Source organism: Haliaeetus leucocephalus, unplaced genomic scaffold (assembly GCF_000737465.1).
Source record: "Haliaeetus leucocephalus isolate CR32 unplaced genomic scaffold, Haliaeetus_leucocephalus-4.0 Scaffold206, whole genome shotgun sequence".
NCBI lineage: Eukaryota > Metazoa > Chordata > Aves > Accipitriformes > Accipitridae > Haliaeetus > Haliaeetus leucocephalus.
The window spans coordinates 1,671,019-1,692,593 of NW_010972642.1; the positions used below are offsets into that span (position 1 = coordinate 1,671,019).

General features: G+C 40.0%; 1 protein-coding gene across 1 annotated transcript in view; it reads right to left on the reverse strand.

Moving 5' to 3' along the window:
* PDE3A (phosphodiesterase 3A, cGMP-inhibited) overlaps positions 1–20,270 on the reverse strand; it is a 93,729-nt gene extending 73,459 nt beyond the window's left edge. The window contains exon 1 of the mRNA XM_010566106.1: positions 20,223–20,270. Coding sequence (XP_010564408.1) covers positions 20,223–20,270 — 48 coding nt within the window. The remainder of the gene's footprint in view (positions 1–20,222) is intronic.
* Between the last annotated feature and the right edge of the window lie 1,305 nt (positions 20,271–21,575).

The following is a 21,575-nucleotide window of genomic DNA, read 5'->3' on the forward strand; positions in this document are numbered from 1 at the left end:
TTACCACTAGAGGAGAATTTGGGGAGGGTGAAAAAAAAAAAGTGAAGTAACAGTAAGATAGAGCTTGGATTAGGTTTGTGAAAGGATTACATAACGCTTTCTTGCTATCAGGCTGTGGCATTGGAAGAATTGTCCTTGCTCATTAACTCAAATGTAAATACTGCCAATTCCCTCCTATTTCTTCCTTCTACAGTGCATCAAACATGAAGCATGGAAAAAATCTTGTCTCCTGCAGCAGGAAAGCTAGCACAGGAGAAGACCAGCAAGAGTTTTGCATGAGACCTCAAAACTTAAAGCAGAGAGTCATGAAGCGGACAGCATGAGACAATGGTGACGTCGAGTTCTCACAACACATTCATCCACGTTAAATAATTGAGAAGCCTTCTGACAATTACTGAGCCCAGAAGGCAAACCTGCTTGCAGCAATAGCAGCTGAAAAGATGAATTCACTAGCAAAGGACAGGGCAGTTTTCTGCCAAGTTTCATTTTTACAACTGAGTACACAGCAAGTGCTCCGGCATCCTGATGGCAGCAGAAACCCCCAAACTGGGCCACTATCCCCCCAGTACCCTTCCCACCCCCACAGCATACTCACTGCACAAAAGAAATCTGGATACATTGCTACTGACCATACTCTAGATGCTGGCAGAAAGTAGAAGACAGTGAGTCATTTTCTTGCACTTATGCAAAAATCTCACTTGATGTTAATATAATATCCTCACGCAGACATAACAAATTAAGGCATCACCTGGATGGCAATTCTCACTGAGCAATATTTCCGGCTGCCAGGAATTTAGAAATCAGGTTACACCCCGCTGAGGCATCCAGAGCACATTATACACAGGGCAGCCTATTCCATCCCCCTAAACACAGTGGCAATCCTACTTCAGATTTTCACAGTTTTTACCACCTACTCCTATTTATAATTGCATCCCCTCCCCCGTACTTTTAAATAGTTTATCCTCATTAATGAATCATGATATGATATAATAAAATAAAACAAATATTCCCTGACTAGTGACTTTTTAACAGAAATAAGGCAAATAAAATAAAGTTAAATTACATGAAATAGACAAAGAATGTATTTTTATAAACTGAAATAGCAATGCCAAATTCACTTTGTTCTCTGGATGGCAAGCCAAAAAATGCAGAAAACAGTAAAAACATGGTCACATCATCTGTTACAATGTTTCTCTGAAAGTACTGTTGCAGAGATGGGCATTTTCTGTCACCTGAGAAAAAATAAAATAAAGTTGTAGCAATACAAGAGCCAATTTTTGGTCTGTAAATTATCAATATCCTCATGTAAGATAAGAGGTGCTGTAGTATAACAAAGGCCATAGTATTTGGCTTATAAAATGTGATAGCAACAAAAATGAAAAAATGTTCTGAATAGAAAAAAAAATCCCCACTAATACTAAAGATCAGCAGAAACAAAATGAAGTTATAAAGCGGTTTGAGAGTTACCTTTTATTTTCCTGGTTTAGAGAGAGTCACTAGGTTTTGATACTGTCAAATGTCAAAGTGAAAGAGTTAAGTTTAGATATAGGATAAAAACTGAAGGGTATAGATAGGCTCTGATGAGAGCAGATCAAATCATTAGAAGTAGTAACAGATGGACAGGATTAACGAGAACAATTTGAAGATTTTGTCCTTAACAGAAAAGAACATTTTTTAAAGATCAAAGCCATGGACGTTGCAGGGATTAAGGTTTAAATACTAAGAACCCAGACTGCATTTTGTGGATGGGAAAAGTTCCATATTAGAAATGCTGCAAAAGGAAAAAAAAAGGTTGGCAAGGCTAAGGCAACGTTTGCTTGGATTCAAGGGCCAACAAAGAGCCAAAGATGATACAAAGGAGGCCTGAGAGGAATCTAGAAGGGAACTAGGAGGAAGCATAGGTCTGAGGTCTCTATACGAGGCTTCTGATGAGTCAAAAAGTAAAGTTAAGAGGCATTTGAACTTTTTGGAAGGGAAAAAAAAAGGGATGCAGGCCCTAATACAGTAAATTAAGCATACAAAAGATTATAATCTAATGTGGAGGTGAAGTTAGTAAGTGCTGATATGCAGTCTAGTCAGCTGAAAACATGTGTCTGGGATGCCAGTAGTACACAGCAATTTTCATAAAGGACTGGGCAGGCATTACGTTGAATGGGAGTAGTAGTCAGGCTGGGGTCCCTGAAGTAATATCTGGAAAAATAACAATCATGTATTCCTGGGCTAAAATATTTCATTTTAATCAGGCCCAGGATGAATATGCATAAAAGACTTTATGGCCACGTGAGAAACTTACAGACAAAATTAAGTTAAATTCCAATTTCACGGTAATGGCCCAAAAGATCCTTTGATGTCATCAGTGTAACTCCAACATGGCATGGGACATGAGTGGGGCAGGTTCTAACTAGTAAGCTTCATAGTAGGAGGGATGATCAGGCAAGTGAGAGGAAAACAGAGAAAAGTACTCCAAATGAGATCAAGTGCCATAATGGGAAGAACCATACCAGTTAAAATAGTACTACTTACTCCTCTCCCTAGCAAAGGCAGCTGAGATCAAGAGACACCAATTTCTAATTAAAGAGAAGTAGGGAGGTGCACTTCCAAGTATCACCAGAAGAAAAGTCTGACCCAGAAATTGTGCTGCACCTTTATGTGATTGCCACCTCAAGCAGTTCCCTCTAGAGCACACAAAACAGATGTTGACAAAGGAAGGTTCACCTACACTACTACAAGGACTCTGAAAAGCCTGACTTGAAGAAATGAGCAGAGTGCAGGTTACGTATCCATTACACAATAAATGCCTCCCAAGCACTGAAAGACTGAGATAGAGTTTTCAGTGAAAGACAGTTGACCATTAGAAACTGGACTGGGATCACCAGATCATTTCTCTTAAGTCAGCTGTTGGTAACATCGTCTTGACATTTAAGCAGAGCACTTCCCTTTGGCAACAACAGAACTATGTGTGCCATATTAAAATATCTTGGATTTGTTTCTTTCTGCTCCCATGGTGAGGACTTGCTAAAAATTCCTGGACTTCAGAACTCCAGCAATAATTCCAAAACAAAATGTTGGAAGTACATTTTTTTTAAATGCCTGCAGCAACAAAAATAGCACATCCCTAGGACCTCGAGCATCTCAGGAATCCACCACCCAGTTGCATAACTTTTCCAGTTTCTTCTTCCCAACACTAAGACTCAGTGTTGGGGGCATGTGGAGAAGGAGCATCACAATCTGAAAAGAAAGGTGCTGTCTATGCAGTCCCAAAACCAATGGGATACCCCACGTCAGCAGATTGAGATTTACTCCAGAAAATGTGTATAGTACAGGACAAGACAGTGTGCCTTACTGATTCGCACCCTTCTTAAGGCACCTCCATTTCAGTTTCTACTTTTCCTCCTCTTCCATGCCCTACTTGGTCTTCAGTAAAAACCATACACTGCACAGCATGCCCTTTTCCGCTATAGCCTACGCATGGTGGGGGGCTTATCACAACTGAGACGCTGATGTACCACTGGCCATCTGCACTGTGTCCTTTGATGAAGGAGACACTATGCCTTGTGTTGCTCCTCCACCAACATCAAGCTCTACCCATTATCAATGCTAATATTAGTAATAGCTCAAAAAAGAAAGCTAGTCTTTGTTTGTAAGACAGGAGGTGGCAGCTACACACAGAAACCCCACATACAATAATACTTTTTAACAACTCCTATTTGGACAAAAATGAGTCAAAATCTACAGTGTGATTTTGTCCAGGGACTGTTTCTGTGATGAGAATGCAACCACATCAAAATCCCAACAACAATCACCATTCTGGGATACCACTGTCTCAAAGGCAACGTTGATCCTTTAAGATCCTAATCATTGACTTCAGCTATTCATTACTTTCACATCCCACAGAGTTGTAAGGAATAGAAAGTACTACTGCAGCTTCTCGTCAGCTACCCCCCCCTTCCTTTTCTGCATCTTGATGAAGAACTTAATATAAAATAATTATTTGCAGATTGTTCACTCAACTCCAACTGTTAACTTAAAAGAAGCAAGCACATAAAACCCTCCAGGAGTCCTAAAACACAATCTCTATATGCACGGAGTTATTATTTTGAGACACTTATAAAAATTGGTCCATGATAATATGACACATAAAAAGCTTATTGCCATTTCACATGTCTATCATATCCATCACCTAACTTTGAAGATTCAGGTCCCCCTATCCTTGATGTGAAGACTGAAAACATGACATGTGTGAGATTTACTCTGAAGCTGAGGGCATGTATGTGAGAACAGCATATGAACTTTCAAAACCATACATGACAGAAAATTTCAAATTGTTTGCCTGTCAGATACCAGAAGAATAATAGACAGTATTAACAAGTGACATTTTCTCATCTTTGGAGCTCATTTTTAGAGAATTGAGCTCTTGTGCTTCAGAAGCAAAGTTACTGGAAACTAAAAGAAAGGTTATCTGGGTTTCTACCCAAATACTATCTGTGTAGGCTGAAAAGGGATTACATGTTTTAAATCAGTACCTTGGTAGCCAGTTTTTAATAAAGTTCCAGCTCTGCTTGGAAAGATTTTTTTCTGGCTCCCCTTCTCCATCTATGGCTTTTTTCCCTCCCAATTTTTGTGTGCCTGTGGGGGGAGGTGTAGGGAAAACGAAAAGGCAAACATCTGCTGCTGCCACGTGTCTTCCAGCTACTGGATGAGGCTGGGATGTAGAGAGGATGGAGTCTTTACAACTCTACTAGTTCACCTTCTGCCTCCACTCCTCAACAAGCAGGATAGGATCACTAATACTGTATCCCTCACTCTCTGTGTGCTGTAAAGAATTAGTAGAAAAAGACTTCATTTCCCTTCTCTCTGGACTTTTTCCATCCCTTTTACCAGCATCATCCAGACACAAGAGGGACACCAGTTAATGCATTATGGTCTGCAAGCGCCACAGAACGATACGCTGCGGCACCACACTCTCAGCAGGACCTTCTTGACAATCTGCTTACCAGCAAATATGTGAATATTAACAGAGACCAGTACCTAGTAGCACTAATGCACCTCATCACAGCTTTAGGCTGCTAAATTTAGTAAAAAAACTTCCCGTAGTTTAGGGGAAAAAACGGTGCCCCATGGAAGCCTATTGTAATGACAACATGGGACACAGAACCACAGAAGGGTTGAGGGTAGGAAGGGACCTCTGGAGATCATCCAGTTCAACTCCCCTGATCAAAGCTGTGTCAGCTAAAGCAGGTTGCTCAGGACTGTATCCAGTTGGGTTTTGAGTATCTCTGAGGATGAAGGCTCCACGACCTCTCTGGGCAACCTGTTCCAGTGCTCGGTCACCCTCACAGTAAACAAGTTCTTTCTTACTTTTAAATGGGAATTCTTGTATTTCAGTTTGTACCCATTGCCTCTAGGCCAGTCACTGGGCACCACTGAGAAGAGCCTCGCTCCACCTCCTTTAACTTCTCCCATCAGGTATTTATGCACATTGGTAAGACTCCCCTGAGCCTTGTCTTTTCCCGGCTGAACAGTCCCAGCTCCCTCAGCCTCTCCTCATATGTCAGATGCTCCAGTCCCTTAATCACCTTTGTGGTCCTTTGTTGGACACACTCCAGTATTTCTGTGTGTCTCTTGTACCGGGGAGCACAGACCTGTACCCAGCATTCCAGATGTGTCTCACCAGTGCTGAGCTGAGGAGAAGCATCACCACCCTCAACCTGTTGGCAATGCTCTGCCCAGTGCAGTCCAGGATGCTGTTGGCTTTCTTTGCCATAAGGACACATTGCTGGTTCATGTTCAACTTGGTGTCCATCAGGACCCCCAAGGTCCTTCTCTGCCAAGCTGCTCCCCGGCCACTCAGTCCCTAGTCTGTACTGGTGCCTGCAGTTATTTCTCCCCAGGTGTGGGAGGACTTTGTATTTCCCTCTGTTGAACTTCATGAGATTCCCGTTGGCCCATTTCTCCAGCCTGTCAAAGTCCCTCTGAATGGCAGCACAACCAGCTGGTGTCCCAGCCACTCCTCCCAGTTCTGCATCATCTGCAAATTTGCTGAGGGTGCAGTCTGTCCATCATGCAGGTTATTAATAAAGATACCTTTTTCATGCTAATTTTTTTTTTTTTTTTTTTTTACTTTTTTTGCAGTCAATAACTGACGCCTCTACCTCTCCTCTAGGGGCTTGTCTATTCACCGTAACAAGTAGCTTTTTTAGTCCTGCATAAAGCCCAGCATCTCAATAATTATGAACTCTAGATTCAGGTCTGATAATCTCCAGACTTCCGTTATGGACTACAAGAATTCATACTGCTCTTGTAACATTCAAGGTTATTCAGGAATTGAAAATTGAGCAATGCAGACCCATTACACAATGAACCTTTGATCTGTAAAATCCAACCCAACATGAAATTTTCTTTTTTATGACTTGACTTTAAGATTTACTCCAGCTCTGGCTTATTCAAAAATCTCAGGAGGCTGCTCCCATAATTCATTTTGAAATTTTGAACACTGATCCATCAGACACAGAACAAAATTATGGCTCCCTACTAAAGTCAAGAAGAAAAAGAACATCTGCTGTTGAGAACAGAGCCAATCAGCTGTGAGCTTTTCCACTAGGAAACTCATAAAATGAGCTACTAGAGAGTTCAGCGTGTGTTCTTGTAAGGAAGGAACAATAGGAAATACTTTCACTTATTTATTCTTTAAAACTATCCCAGAGAGCAGCAATTACAGCATACATATCTTCCCCAGTATGGACACAAAGCACAGGGAAAAGAAAATATTAAAACGCTATTAATAAAAATGCTTTTAAACCAAAGTTTCCATTATAGAGTGAAATCAGTCAGCTCATTTTGTCCTTGTTACTGAAGACATCTTCCAACACTAACGGCATTGTGGAAACTCTGTAAGGAAGGTTAGAGCAGCCCACATCCTCTGGCAATGCTACTATTAACATACCACTGGAAGCATCCTGGCTGAAGACACGGCATAATCATGGCTCAGTAAAAAATTAAGTACATTAATCATGTTCATTCCGTAACTGGGTTCATCTCTGAAAACAGGAAGCCAAAAATTTATAATGATCATGTTCAACAATTTGTTTGGGAAGGCGACAAATACCTGAAACACACATATGCAATAAGTGAAATTTAAGATGTTATTGGAAAAGAACACCTTGTGGCACAACTCTCAGCTTTTACTAGCTGCAAGGAGCCGAAATTTAGTCTTTTATCATCACAAAAGCCACAGTGCTACATAATTTTAATGTGGGTTTTTTTTCATTACAGGGAACCTAGCTGTATCACCCATTATTATGTTGGCCTTCACTCTCCTTCTTAAGACCCTGTTTTCAGTTGCTTATAATTTTGCGAAACTTTAAACATTTGCACTGATGCTTCCCCTTGCAACGGTTAGGCTGTATTTGGAAAATTTTATCCAGCATAGCCATTTCCAGAAGACTAAGCGACACTGTTTTACTCATCATTAACTACTAACCTCTTTGAGAAGCACCACTCTGGACTCAGAACATTCTCAGTGTATTTTTTGTTTCAGAGCCTGTCATATGGACGCCCAAATTTTAGCAATTTGAAGAATCTGCAATCTGAAAACCTGCAGATAGTTTTAGCTTGTGCTAAAGCAGAGGACTTGAATTTCAGCAGATTAGACTCTCTGAAAGTTCACAAGTTTCTCTATGGGTACTTAAATATAACCAGCAACTTTAACTGTCAGATGCCAATAAATTTCAAATCCCTCTAAATCCAACAAACAAGTATAACTGACACCCTACGCATTTTTGCTAATAGTTTGCAACTGGAAGACTAAAAAAAATGCACATGAACAAAATCTCTTAACCAATGTTTTTTAACCTGAAGACCTTAAACCTCCTAACTACTTCAAAGGAATTTATAAAGAAGCAATTGAAAAATATAAGCTGTAGCCAGTAAACTTACATTGTATAAAAAACAGGGATCTGAAAACAAACAAAAAAAATTATGAAAAGTGACGGACCGGAAAGATACACTGTGTGGTGATGAGAGAAATGCAGGGAGATTAAGTGATATTTCAGAGAGAAAAAGATCCGCTTCCTCTGCTCCAAATGACAACAGTTCACAATCTCGTCCTCTCAATTCAATTGCCATAATCAATCTATATCTGCACCACAGGAGTGGATATGCACTCTCCAGTCTAAGGCAATGCTTGGGGGAAAAAAAAGACAGCATATCAGCTTCTTCCACTATCTCTGCTTTTCAAAATACTAAGCCAAATGTCACCATGCCTAACTGCTTATTCTCTTAACATGCTGCTTCAAGGAATCATTTCACCAGGATACGATTTCAGACTACCATTTGCATTTTAATGCTGATTCCTTTTCCAAACCACACTGAACTGCAGCATGGCTACGATCCTACAAATTGCAACCTTCCTGAACTGGAACTTGCTCACTAAATAAAGTAAAAGACAATTTACGTTGAGTATCATCAGCAAGCTTCTGTTCTATTTCACACAACTCGACTGCCTGCCTAGCAGCAAGACTTGCACTAAAAACCTGGGAGGATTAATGGTAAAGAAAGGTTTTCAAGAAGAAAGGCAGTATTTCCAGAAATCTGTGTTGAGCTCCTGCTTAGCTATGAAGAACACTGACATGACAGAGTGACTGAGTCTTAAGAAAAGAGCTGTCATTATCAAGCTTCCAATCCACTCTTGTCCCACTGCCAATCATTTTGGGATAAAGAAATTGACAGAGAAGGTGATTCGCAGAGTGGCTGACACCATTTAAAAGGTCTTTCTCCATCGTACAAGTGATGGATATGGGAGGTTGCAGGAGGTTTGCCTGCATCATCTGTGTCACAACTGCCAGTATGACATAGCCTGTCTTTTGTCCTGCCAGCTTCTAGCCTCTAACAGCTCTACATCAACACTAATTGCGATTTATCACACTTCAGGCTCTTGTGAATCACTATGGACATTTTATTGTCATTTGCCAGCATGGAAGAATGTACAGCGTTGAGATTCCTCGCCCCAGCTCTTGCCTGGCCAAAGCCATGCAAGAAGACAAGTATATTTCTAATGATGATCCTTCTGAAATTAACTGATCTCTGTTGCACTTTGGAAATATTTGCTCCCTGGCCTAAATGCACATCCTAACAATCCCGACTACCTGCAGAACCTCTCCAGTCATCTCCTGAACAGTGGTGGTGGTACATCAGCAAGCAAGAGTGGTCTCTCTTGCATGTCAAGCTCATTACCACTCTGCTCCCCTCCCACACATTCATTAGAGCAGCAGGGTAGAAAGCCTGGGAGACAAACAGAAATGGTCCCACAGTTGCAGCTAGTGCCTGTGGCTCAACTCCTCACTTCTAAGAGAAGCAAGGCCAAATCTGAGGGAGATTATTTCTTTAAGGTAGCTTTCTGCATTACATCATTCATTTGCTGCATTAGAAAGCAAAGAAGTATTTTATAGATCATTTCTTAATCCCAATCTCAGCTTTCTGCACCTTTCCTGCTGTGCAAAAGCAACTCTCCTCCCCCAGCCCCAGCTCCATATTCCAGCCAACCCGCAACCCTCCCATGAGGCCCCTTTCTCATAACATCCCAAACTCCACAATCTCTGCTGTGCCACTAAGGCCTTGAAAACTTGTCTGCTGAATGAAAGGATAATGTAAGGTTTTATTAACAATAATTGCGGAAAACCACAAAAACCTACTTAATAGGAAACTTTTTTTTAAAAAGAACACCTGTTTTCAGGTATAATAAGAGGGATTGGTTAGATACAAGGATCACTGTTGTGACATGTCCCAGCAGGAACTCTGAAGAGGCATGTATTCCCCATGGGCCTTGCTAATGTGAAGGTGGGGGGAGAGAGGAGCTATGACTGAAAAGGCTGTAACACCTGGGTGCATGGATTTGAATGAGCTGGAGATACAAGGGGAGCTGGGGGCTCCCGTTGAGCTCCTGTGGTCACTCGCACTGCTGCTCCTGCAGCCCGTCTGACTGACTGCTGCTACACGCTTCTTCTAAGTAAATGCAATGATACGAGGTAGTGCATTACCTCCACCTTGGCTTGCATTGCCTCTCCACAGTTGTGTGTGTTTATTATTCTGCTGCCACTGAAACCTTCTCAAGAGAGCATGTGTTGTGGTGGTGCCACGGTGAGCGTGGCTCCCACCACACACCGTAGCCTGCTTGGGAGACAGGTTGCGCAAAACAAATAACCAGGCACAACCCAGCAGGCATGGGCACTTGAAAGGAAAAGGAACTTCTTTGCTCCAGCTGACCCTGGCTTTATTGCACGTTTTCCTAATCCTTAGGCAATCTGTGAGCCAGGGAGACTTACAGAGTCCCCCACCAACTGCTCCAAGGCCTCCTCGCCCATAATCATTGCTTCATCCCCTTCCCTATGAAGAACGTCATGACCTTTGCGCAGAAAGGAGGCACATACCAAGAATCTTGCTGCACTGAAGGTTTTCATCCACATCCCTGATACTGTGCTGCTTGTAAGCCAGCCTCTGCTGTGGCTCTCTCCTATACAAACATCCATACTGATGCATTCATGCCTGATGTCGAGATGCTGTCTCGCAGAGGCTTGTGCTTCCACAGCATGAAGTTCCCAGCGAAGCTGGCTCTGGCCGAAGACAATCGGCAGTGCCATACTGCAGTCAGGCTGCTGGATGCAGGGGCAGCTGGACAGCAACAAAGAAAAGTCTGAATTTAATGGACTTCTCAGAGAAAAATGAAGCACAGGAGCTCCAGCCTTCTCATAAAGATATCAGATATGATGTATCCATCCTCAGGGATGTGTAGGGGTTACGAGTGAGGACTGTTCAGAGCAGAAAGGCAAGATGCAGCTAGCAAAAGGCTCTGTGGCTGATTGAGCCATTCATTAAAAAAAAAATAAAATAAAAGGGGGAAAAAAAATGAAAACACAGTTTCTAATCCCAACGAAGTGAACCTCTTCCATTTCTTTACAGCAGCTTTAATCCATCAGAATTACTTCATACATGAACACACTGAAAATATGGTAGCTGCATGCTGTAACGTTAGATCAAGCTGTCTCTCGGAAAATCCCTTGATTTATCATTTCACAGAGTTATGACTCAAGTCACGTTAGGATCAGTCACTGTTTAGCACCCTGCATAAGTTGTAGGTTATGGGAGTTTCTCTTATCTACCTCATCAGTGGTAAGGAACAGGATATTGCACCGTACACGCAAACTGCCTTAGGCATGGCTGTGCTGTAAATTACTGGCAGGTAAGAGAGGTATCACTTGATGGGATTTACACAAATCCATCAAAATCTAAACAGGTGACTTAATGGTACAGAAAGCATTACCACTGTTTACACTGCTATAAGCATGCATTTCTAGCTAAAGAAATATTACTGATGAATTTGTTTACCTGCACAGTACATTCCTTTGAATGATCTATAGCTATATAAATCTGTGTATCAATTATTGTGTTATTTGGCTTTTATATTGTTGTATAAATCTAGTTCCTGTTTTTAAATTCATAGCCATCAATGAAACAATTAGAAGTTTCCATCATCGGCTAACATGTGAAAATTTTTCCTGTCTTAGGACTGGTATCAAATACAACTTATTCTCAAAGGCTATGGCTCATGGAATCTACAGGGAATTTCAGGCAGAGGGAAATACTCAACATCTTTACAGCAAATATTTAACACCTCATCACCTTTGGCTCATTTGATTACCACAGCACTTTAAATGCATATCTATTCAGTGAAATCATTCTCAGTTGCAGCTATCAGGGATAAAAAATTAGGATCAGTCCAAGAACCAAGATCCTCAGGCACATACACCAAATAAAACCAACAGAGAATTTCCCCCCAAACCTGCACTGAAACTTCAGGAAAGACTTTCAGGCAATCCAAACTGCTGGATGGACAAGAAAGAAAAGCATTCATAAATTCTTTCCTTAGATCTATAAAGGTAGTTCCTTCTGAAATTATTGAGACATATAAAGACATTCAAGATTCAAGCATTAAGAGATACTACAGTTTGTTGAATAGAGGCTAATTCATCATCATTTTGCTTAAATTTACCTATGCAAAACACCCACAGGATAAAGCTCTCCCACATATAAAAATGTATAGCTAGGTAAGATGTTTCTCATCAACCGAAACCAAAAAGATCTAATTCAGGGTTCACACTCAAACCCACTTTCCTCTCTTTCACACACACAAAAACCCAACAACCAACCAAAAAATTCCCTTGTCATATCAGACCCTGGAAGCCATGGAGACTTCTGTGATATAGTGTCTGTGAGTGTAAAATATGCTCAAAAGATCAAAAATAAAATTATATAATGCTCCCGCCTAAGACCACCACCCCTCAACAATATTGTCTACAGCCATCATAACTACTCTTGTTTTTTCTCTACCCCTACTTCTCATCCTGCTCACCCTTGCCTAAACGGTTCTCAGTTTCATTCAGTTTGATGTAAAGTAGGTAAGATGAGGAATAAAAATGACTTAATGACTTTTAAAAAATAGTGTGTTCAAATAGAGTATCAGATTTCACTGTAGACTTACAGCTCTCATGTCCTCAAAAGTCAGACCTCCTGTATTATTTTAAACTAGAAACAAAATCAAGCCAAAAATCCCAGTTTCAGAATTCCATTTTATTTCCTTCCTTTAGTCTTTAATTAAAAAAAAAAAAAATGGTAATACAGTAAACCAGTTTGGAGAGGTTTTGTCATTTGTTAACATAAGTATCTTCCATCTCCTCTGAATAGAGAAATAGTCTATGAAGTTAGTACTTACGTATCAAAATAGAATATCATTTCCTCAAGGTTAGCCTAGAACATACTAGGCTAGTGCACCCCTTTAAGGACCAAATAATTAATCTGCACCAAAAGGCAGAGCTATTATTTTTATATGATAACTATGTGAACAGGATCAGCTTAAAATGCTCAAACAGGTTGCTTCTTTGTGGTTGTCCTCTTGCACAGTAACTGCATTTTCCTATGAGGCACTGTTGAGCAAGGGGGAGAACAAGCAGAGCAGAGTAGCCCCACTCCACCTGTGCCACCCACAGTAAGGGGCAGTACAAACAGCCACAGAAATACCTGTGTTTGAAGCTGAACACCATCCTCCCTCCCTTAGTTTACCTTCAAACAACCCTTACAGATTCACACTATGCTCAAGTCAACTCCATCTACGTGCATCACCTACTGAGTCTCATTTCTCCCAAAGTGGTAGATGGGTCAGGGGAATTTCCTTTTCTCTTTTAAAGCCCTCCAGAGGCATCAAGGGCATGATGATGGAATGGATATACACCTCAGTGCAGTCAAGCACACCTCACATCTAGGTAAGGAATACTTACTTTTCCCAGATACATCATACTGTGTAACACAGTATGATGCAATGCCACACCAGGGTTAGAGTGATTACAAGAAAAAGGAAACACTGGAAAAGTGAGGCTGAAATACAGCTTTCCTTTGAAATGACATTAGTGTCTCTACATCTTAACAGAAACAGGATGACAAACGACTCCCTTTATACAGAGCATTTATTTACCCCTCTTTTATCAGGAGATTTAAGAATGACTGATTGAACTGGACCAATTCAATTTCAATACAATGAAACTGTATTAATCAACAATGCCTTATTATTTTTATTGTGAATTTTTTATTGTGAATTACCAGAGAACCTGATTCCTTTGAAATTTAGCGTTTCAGCTAGTTTAAATAACAGCAAACCAAAGTAGAAGAATTATCTAGGTATCTGTTCAGGAAAAAAAAAATAATTCTGAAAGACAGCTCTTTAAATTTGGCATTCAAAGGTGTAGCAAATTGATATGGTGGGAGATTTAAATTAAAAGAAGTCAAAAGAGAAGGCACTATGTTAAAAAAGGACAACATTTAAAAAAATAGAAAAACTATCAGAGAATTTGGTGGATTATTATTCACTTGAAGACTTTAAATTAATACTGGATATATTTAAAAGGTATATTTTTATTTAACCAGAAAACATAGGCCTGATGTGACACGATGTGACAGCATGGTATTTTTTGACTAGTAATATGTCTGAGATCTCTAGATGTTCACAGTGGTCCAATTTGGCTTTAAAATCTACAACTCTATAAAATATGGCATGTAATCTGCCCTTCGCTTCCCCCTCTCAATTAAAAGTATACAGGAGGATCCCTTTCAAAAACTGGGAAATATTTCTGTAGTCCATCCTTCTTTCTGTGGAAGAATTTTCTCCCAAATTGTCTCCTTCCCACTGATAAAGGCATCCCTTCATAGTCAACTGCTTCATAAACAGAAAACTGAGTTGGAATGTGTAATAAGCTACTACCTCCACTTTGCTCTCAATATTATTTCTAGAACTCTTTCTTTTAGTGTCTTTACATCCCAAGTAAGATATTGAAAAAAATTTCACAGAATCCTGGAGTGCCTGGAGCAAGAAGTAGGAAATGTACTAACTGTACTCCCATTCATCACATCTTATTCCTACTTATGGTGACAATGCTTGCTCCAAACAGCATCCCACAATTTTTACATCTGGTCTACATTGTTTACATCTGCTTTACTCTTGTCCTTGTTAACATACTTGAAATGATGCATCAACCAAGATGATGCCGAAAAAGCTGAGGTTCTGCCAATGCATTATATCTACTTGTAATCAGTGATTTCATATATATATATATACACACACACATACATACAAGATATGAAATGGAACAAATACATGCACCGAGGAATGCATCAGCAGTAGACTACACTTTTCCTTAGCCACTCAGTTTAAAATACTCCTAAAACCTTTAGAAAAGTCTCATTTTTGAGACAGGGCGATTCTGTCGGGTAAATAAGTCTGCATTAGTGGGCTGTCATGGCACCTCCACATTCACAAGCACATGCTCTTGCAAAATCAGCTTTACCAACATTTTGCACTATTCATCGTGGAAATGACAAGTAATGATCAGCTGGTTCTCACTGTATGCAGAGGACCCCAACCACCACCGTTAAATCACCACAAATCTCTGGACAGTGGCATTGCGAGGGAAGACACAGACACAACAGATTCACCAGAGCACAGTACCTGGTCAGTAGCGGGTATCGACTCCCATCTACGCTTCAGCAAGTATAGAGATTTCCGGCTCATGATTTTGAATCTGCTCTAGAGGTTTTTCCACACTTGAGAAAAAGGCTTCTCCCAAATCAGTGTCAAGAACCTTATTTCTGACTCCTGTGCTTCATTGCTGCAGACGGCAGAGCTCCCTGATGTACACAAGTTTTTGCGAGCTGCAAGGTTGAGACCAGTTACACCCAAGCTTCTCCCATTTCTCTAAAGCATCTGTCTCCTTAGAGTGCCACGAGAAAGGGAATCGGGCAAGATAGTGAAAAGCCAAGCTTTCACTGACGAATTACCTCGCAAAAGCCTGAAGTAGGTAGACAACACCAGACGCACTCAATCTGAAAATAGCTGTTGCTTAGGAACTGGAAGGGTAAGATGCAGCACCTCACATGTATAATTGAGAGCTTTTATATTTAAAGAGAATTAAAAACACTGGACCTCTGTGCTTCTCTCCCGATTATGATCTTTTTATAATGTTGGAGGAACGATTGCTCGATTCCACTGACTCCTGGGGCAACGCCTACATCTTCAGCAAACCAAACAAGTCTTGATGACAGGGCAACAAATAACTCCCACATATGCAAGGTCCCTCGTAAAAATGCATGCACAAAGTGTGCCGTGGGTCCCACCTGAAATATCTTCGAAGTATCAAGTATTATGTTTTAGTAGAACAATTAAAATACAGTTTGCACATTTTTCCTGCAGAAGCATAATATGCCAAGGATGAATTCTGCTAGTCACATTTGCTCGTAGCATGTACTGATATTAGAAATGGGTATGAATATTTTCCCCTCACGTGAGTGAAATGATGCGGTTTTACAGACTGCAAGTGTATATTTGAGAGAGAGATTTCTTTAGGTGGGTTAAACACTCCTAAACATTTAGGAATTGCTTTAACTTTGAATTCAAATTTTGAAGTTTTGTGCCTAAATCCTAACCTGTATTAATTTTAAAAATTAAGCATGGAACACAATGAAACTCACTTTGCACTTTCTGCATGATTTCAAATCCAGAGAGTAAATTCTCTGCATGAAGCATTACAGCAGGAAGTGTCATTTTCAGAGATCAAAAAAAGAAGGGGAAAAAAAAAAGTGGTAGGTAGCCAGGAACCCATTGCTCTTCGTAAGGCATCCTATAATTCACTGTAATTACAGCAGCCTTAACAGTATAATTATTCTAAACGAAAAGGAATCCCACAACATACACACATACATATATATCTGTGTAATCTATAAAAAAGTGAGTGCGGTGTTGGTGTGGAAGTCAGGAGCAAATTAAATATTGTAAAGACAGCATTTTACTTGTCCTATTTACATTCTATTGAATTGCAGATGCTTATCAGGAGACAAACTCCTGCAAACAGAAATTCCCATAAGCCTCAGTGTATTTCATTTGACATCCATCACTACCTCTATCTACATCACTTTGCATTTAACTCCACATGCAGAAAAGAAACATATTTTCCAAGTGGGTCATTAAGAAGTATGACACGCGCTGTAGTAGTTTCCTCTCACGTTTCAACACATACCATGGAAAAACCTACTAATTCTTAAAAAAAAAAAATCTTAATAGGATTAGAGTTTTGTTTAATGAGTCTTGGCAGAATAATTTTATGAGTTTATATGTGGATTTTAGTTTTATATTATGGTAAACCAGTAGTTCCACTTCCTTTTCTCACAAGTGACATAGCTAACATTCACACACGCGGGTGGCTTCCTAAGATCTATCTTCCCACTTTCTTCACTTTACTCCCTAAAAATTGAAAGATCATGGAAGACTAATAAATTGGCTCCCAATAACATAAGCCTAAACCCCTTCCTTCCCCCTCGCTGCTTGCCCGAGCAGCGCAGGCTACCACTGGACAGGAGAGACCTCCCCTCACAAGTCCCATTTCTCTGCTGGAAGAAAGCCCCGCACACCTCGGGAAACACCATAAGCAACACTGTGGCAGATCCTGCAGGCAACGGCCAGTCCATCTTTAAACACCTGATGCGTTAGATTTGAAGGAGAATTATACCTAGCAGATTACTCATCTTAATTTTTTGGCCAGATCTTGTTTAACAAACGGTACATTTATTAAGGACACAAATTGGCAACAATGCAGCTGAATCACAAAAGGATAAAACAGGTCTTTCATATTACATGCAAAAACTGGAACCTCCTAAATTTCTCCTAACCTTTCAAGGAACTAGTTAAATCAGGTTTAACACTATTACTACCACAGACAACTGTCTGAGGCTACAGTGGAATAACTGAGGCTTATTTTCTTCCCCCTAATGAAACTTTTCTTCCTTGCTTCTTGTGACTGGGCACTAGGGTACCACACAGTAATCAGAGAGCCTGGGTCATTTTCTTTTCCCACCCTATTCAAGATCCTTTAACATTTCTGTGCTACATACTGATTGTTAGTGTTACAAGGTTCTTCCAAGATTTATAACAATTAGCTTTCTAGAAGCTTTGCAGAATACCTATACACAGCACAAATGAAATAAAAGAGTGCTTACAGGATGAAATCAATTAAACCTATACACTTTTTAGATGGATTTAAAAGGAAACACCTCACTGCTCTGTCAAGGAAACCCTACATAAGCAGATTTTATCCTGTTTTGAAGGAACGCACTCTCGGGGGTGAAGTATTTTTGCTTATTTTGTTAAAAAAGTAAAATTAAAAGATATTTTGCCTAAGAAAAAATAATCAGCAGGAGTCTTTTACATGAAAATCTGATATAGAGTTTTCTAGAATAATGTTTTTAATAATTCAACAATATCCTTCAGAAAAGGTTCAAATGACTGCAGGCTGACCTGCAGAGAATTCCACTGAACTTCTCCTCACCCCCTTTTTTTTTAAATATGAAATTGCGGTGGAGTATCTAAAACATCACACAAGGAAGAAACAAAATGTTCTCAGAAAGATAGAGAAGATTTTTAGATTTATATAGAGAATTATCTTCTCACGATTATCTCCTTCTCAGCCTCTGTTGAAACCCAGAGAACTTCATCTATATGATTAGTAACCAGTTATCTCATTTTGCCCAAGTACAACCTTCCCTAACAGTACCCAACAAATGGTTTTACTTGCACTCCATATAGATGGGCATTTGCAGCAACTGAGTTAATGCCCACGAGACCTCTTCCTTTGAAATTAGGCCATGCCATGCAAGCCCTCCTTATTCTCAGGAAGGGGTGAAAGAGAGAAACCAGGCAATATATTAATTTCTCTGGAACCCTCCTTGGAAGAAACTGTAGCCTCAAGAGAACAAATAATTAAAAAATTCTTTGGCAAGTATTTCATCCTGTGAGTTCACTTTTTCAGAAAACTCAAAAGGGATCTATTAAACAGCCCAAGTCCAGTTTCCTGCAGCAAGACACATTGATCAACTTGATCCATCTTACCTTTTAATTTAAAATCTATTTGGAACAGATGCCACTTATCTTCCACCTAAATCCCTTTCTCCTGCATTTCTTATTGGCTAGCTGTAAACCTTCAAAAATGTCTAGAAGACAACAAAAAATCCTGCAAGCATGGAGGCACATCGCCAACAGGATGTATCAGGCATGAGGACTCAGACAGGACTTAGGCCTCCATCTCTGATGCAACACCAGCGCAGACTTCATATACACCCCAGTCAGGAGTCTACGTATTTTGCTGCCATAGGCAAAGCACTAGGACCGTAGGGCATGGTTCAGAACAAAAGACTACCCATATTTTCATACGCATAAAAAAATTAGATGAAGATTTGCAATACTGCTAGAAAAGTTCAAGAAGTCTAAGTCACATTAAGAGTCCTTCAAGTGACTGCCTTCCTCTCAACAGTAGTTTAGAGGAGTCCAATTTACGTTCCACTCATTGGACCAGAAGAACACAACGTGATCAACTAGCACATCAGATGAGGCAGGAGAGATTATATACTGAACAGGTCTTGCCTTACTGGATAGGATTTCCCCGATTTCTGAAATTCCACACTTTCCACTGAAAACTAGCTTGCTTTCTGTTTTTTTTTAATCTTTTGAAATGACAGACTGTCACCTGAAAAAGATCCGATCTGCAACCCATCTTAAACTTTTTAATGCAACCCTGATTTTTCTGTAAATTTCAAGGTGGTTTTGACATGAAATACAAGACAGAAGCTTAGAAAACCAGAAAAAATGTAGAATTCTGCAACAATAAGGGCAAAGGAGAAAAACTTAGTAAATGAATGTTGCATTAAAAATAGTAAATCTTGTCTATGAAAATAAGTAGCAGCTTCCTGATTAACATATGATATTTGCTCATTAAAAAGGCAGGTACTCCAGTGATTTTTGCAAGGAGCATTATGAAGGTTAGGCTAGGAACTACCCTATGGAGATTAAGGTTGCAAAGATGTAGCTCCACAGCAGCAGAGCCTGTTTATTATAGATTTAGATATAGATGTTCATATTCATATAAGAATCCTTCACCTGAAGGAAAAGCAATTCCAAAATACCAGAGCCCCAATAACGTATTTATATAATTTCAACACCAGATGGGAAAGACTGCTTTACCCAAGCGGGAATATTCCTGAACATCAATATCGGTAGCAATGTCTCCATTGCAGCAACTGTAGTTCTACAGATAATTTAAAAATGTGTCAGCATGATGCCATTAACACTACTAGCGTAACTTCCTTTCACTGATGTGTGAAGAGCAAACCAGTAGCTACACATGGCTTTCCTGCACCTCCCCACACAGTTCTAACACCACTAATCCCCTTATTATTGAACAAGGTGTGAGGACTATCCAAGTTTTACAAGTTTGTCAGGTTTAAAAAAAAAACCCAACAAACCACCACAAAACATACACACATTATTTGAAATTGCATTCCTTTGATATCCTGATGGAGACAGCTGAGTAAGAAATGCTTTCTCAATACATCTAATCCATCTTTCTGCTACTGAAAGAAACTTTGTTGCATGACTCAGCTCTGTCTGGATCAACTGTTTGGATTACAGCTCAAAAATTATATTAATGAAAGCTGTCACAGTTTTATGCTTTTTTTCCATTGATTCAATCCTGCAAATATTAACAAAATGAACAACTTTGCCAATCTCAGATGAAAAACTTGCTTGAATACCTCAGACTTAGAAAAAGCCAAACCCAAACCCAGAACACTAAGCAACTGACCTGTGAGCCTCTGGGTCCTCGTTTGTGATCCCATTCAGAATGTCCCATGAGCTGAAAAACAAAGAAAAGCACAGGTAAGTGAGAAATTGTACCCATTAGCTTTAATTGAAACATTCATGCTTTTACATCCATTACATATTTTCTTTGAAAAAACAGGTTTGCTTTTACTATTTATTTCACACAGCTTTTAGCTTCGTAATGAGGGTGAGGAGACTTGGGAGTTGTTACTATAACTTTGTACCTTTACATTCAGAGCCAAAACACATCTAGCATCACAACACTGCTCATGCCAATAAAATTCCCGCTGCCATAGAGTCAGCTTTAGCCAAATGTTTAATACCAATCTGGCAAAAGGAGAGCTGATATATCAACAAGGAGATTACCAAAATTTTATTAAATAGCAATGCAAGTTTTATACCAGGCATGAAAGTTAGCGACAGCTTTAAGTCTGACTCACTACTGTATTATTCTCAATGTAATAAAAAAGTAGAGGTACTCCTCTAAAGGAAAACATTGCAGAGGAAAGCAGAGAGGGTTTAGAGATGATGGGTTCTTGTAGAAATTATGATTTGCGATGGTATACAACTCCTCAAGTTAAAGAGAAGGCAAGCATTAATTATAGCCCAAATTCAGTTCTCAAATCCTCTGTGCAACCCTACAGGAGACTGTGCTGTGAGACAAGCGGTCAGACATTGGATGGTACAGACGGACACCAGAAAAAATAATTTGTCTTCTCCCATCGTTTTTACTGCTGTACTTTATAACTGTATGCTAACACAGGCACTCTCTCTCTTTCTTCTAGCAACATACAATTTGCACGCAGCAGCTCTTTCCAGGTATGTCACGGTGGGGTACAAAAAAAGAGGAGAGAGAATACCCAGTAGGCATTATTACTGCTTTATGTATGTGAAGATTAGGGGCAAACGTGAACTGCTGACAATAAAGCTATCCTCACACTTGCCTAAAAATACCTGGAAAACACCAGGGAGTGCCCAGGTACAGCTCTGGTGGAGCCTGGGCTGTGCAGCACACAAGGCAGCTGCTGCTTCTAATCCTGCCTCTGAGCGCTCGGCTGGCCTGTGTTCCAGCCTGTGAGCTGGTTTTTTTTTTTTTTTACAGCTACTCAGGGATCTCTTCTGGGTAATGCTTTTTCTTACTCAGCTGAGCATAGTTTAATGCAAATATAAAAATATGTGAATGAAAGATAGGAGGGTTAATGTCACATGTAATGACTTAGTCATGAACATTTTCTTGCTTTTTCCCAACATTCTTTCCCAAAGGAAATGCCTTCTCCCAGGTCAGAGGTAGGCAACGAGATTTACAACCTATGCTTATTGCAGAACATGCTTTCAA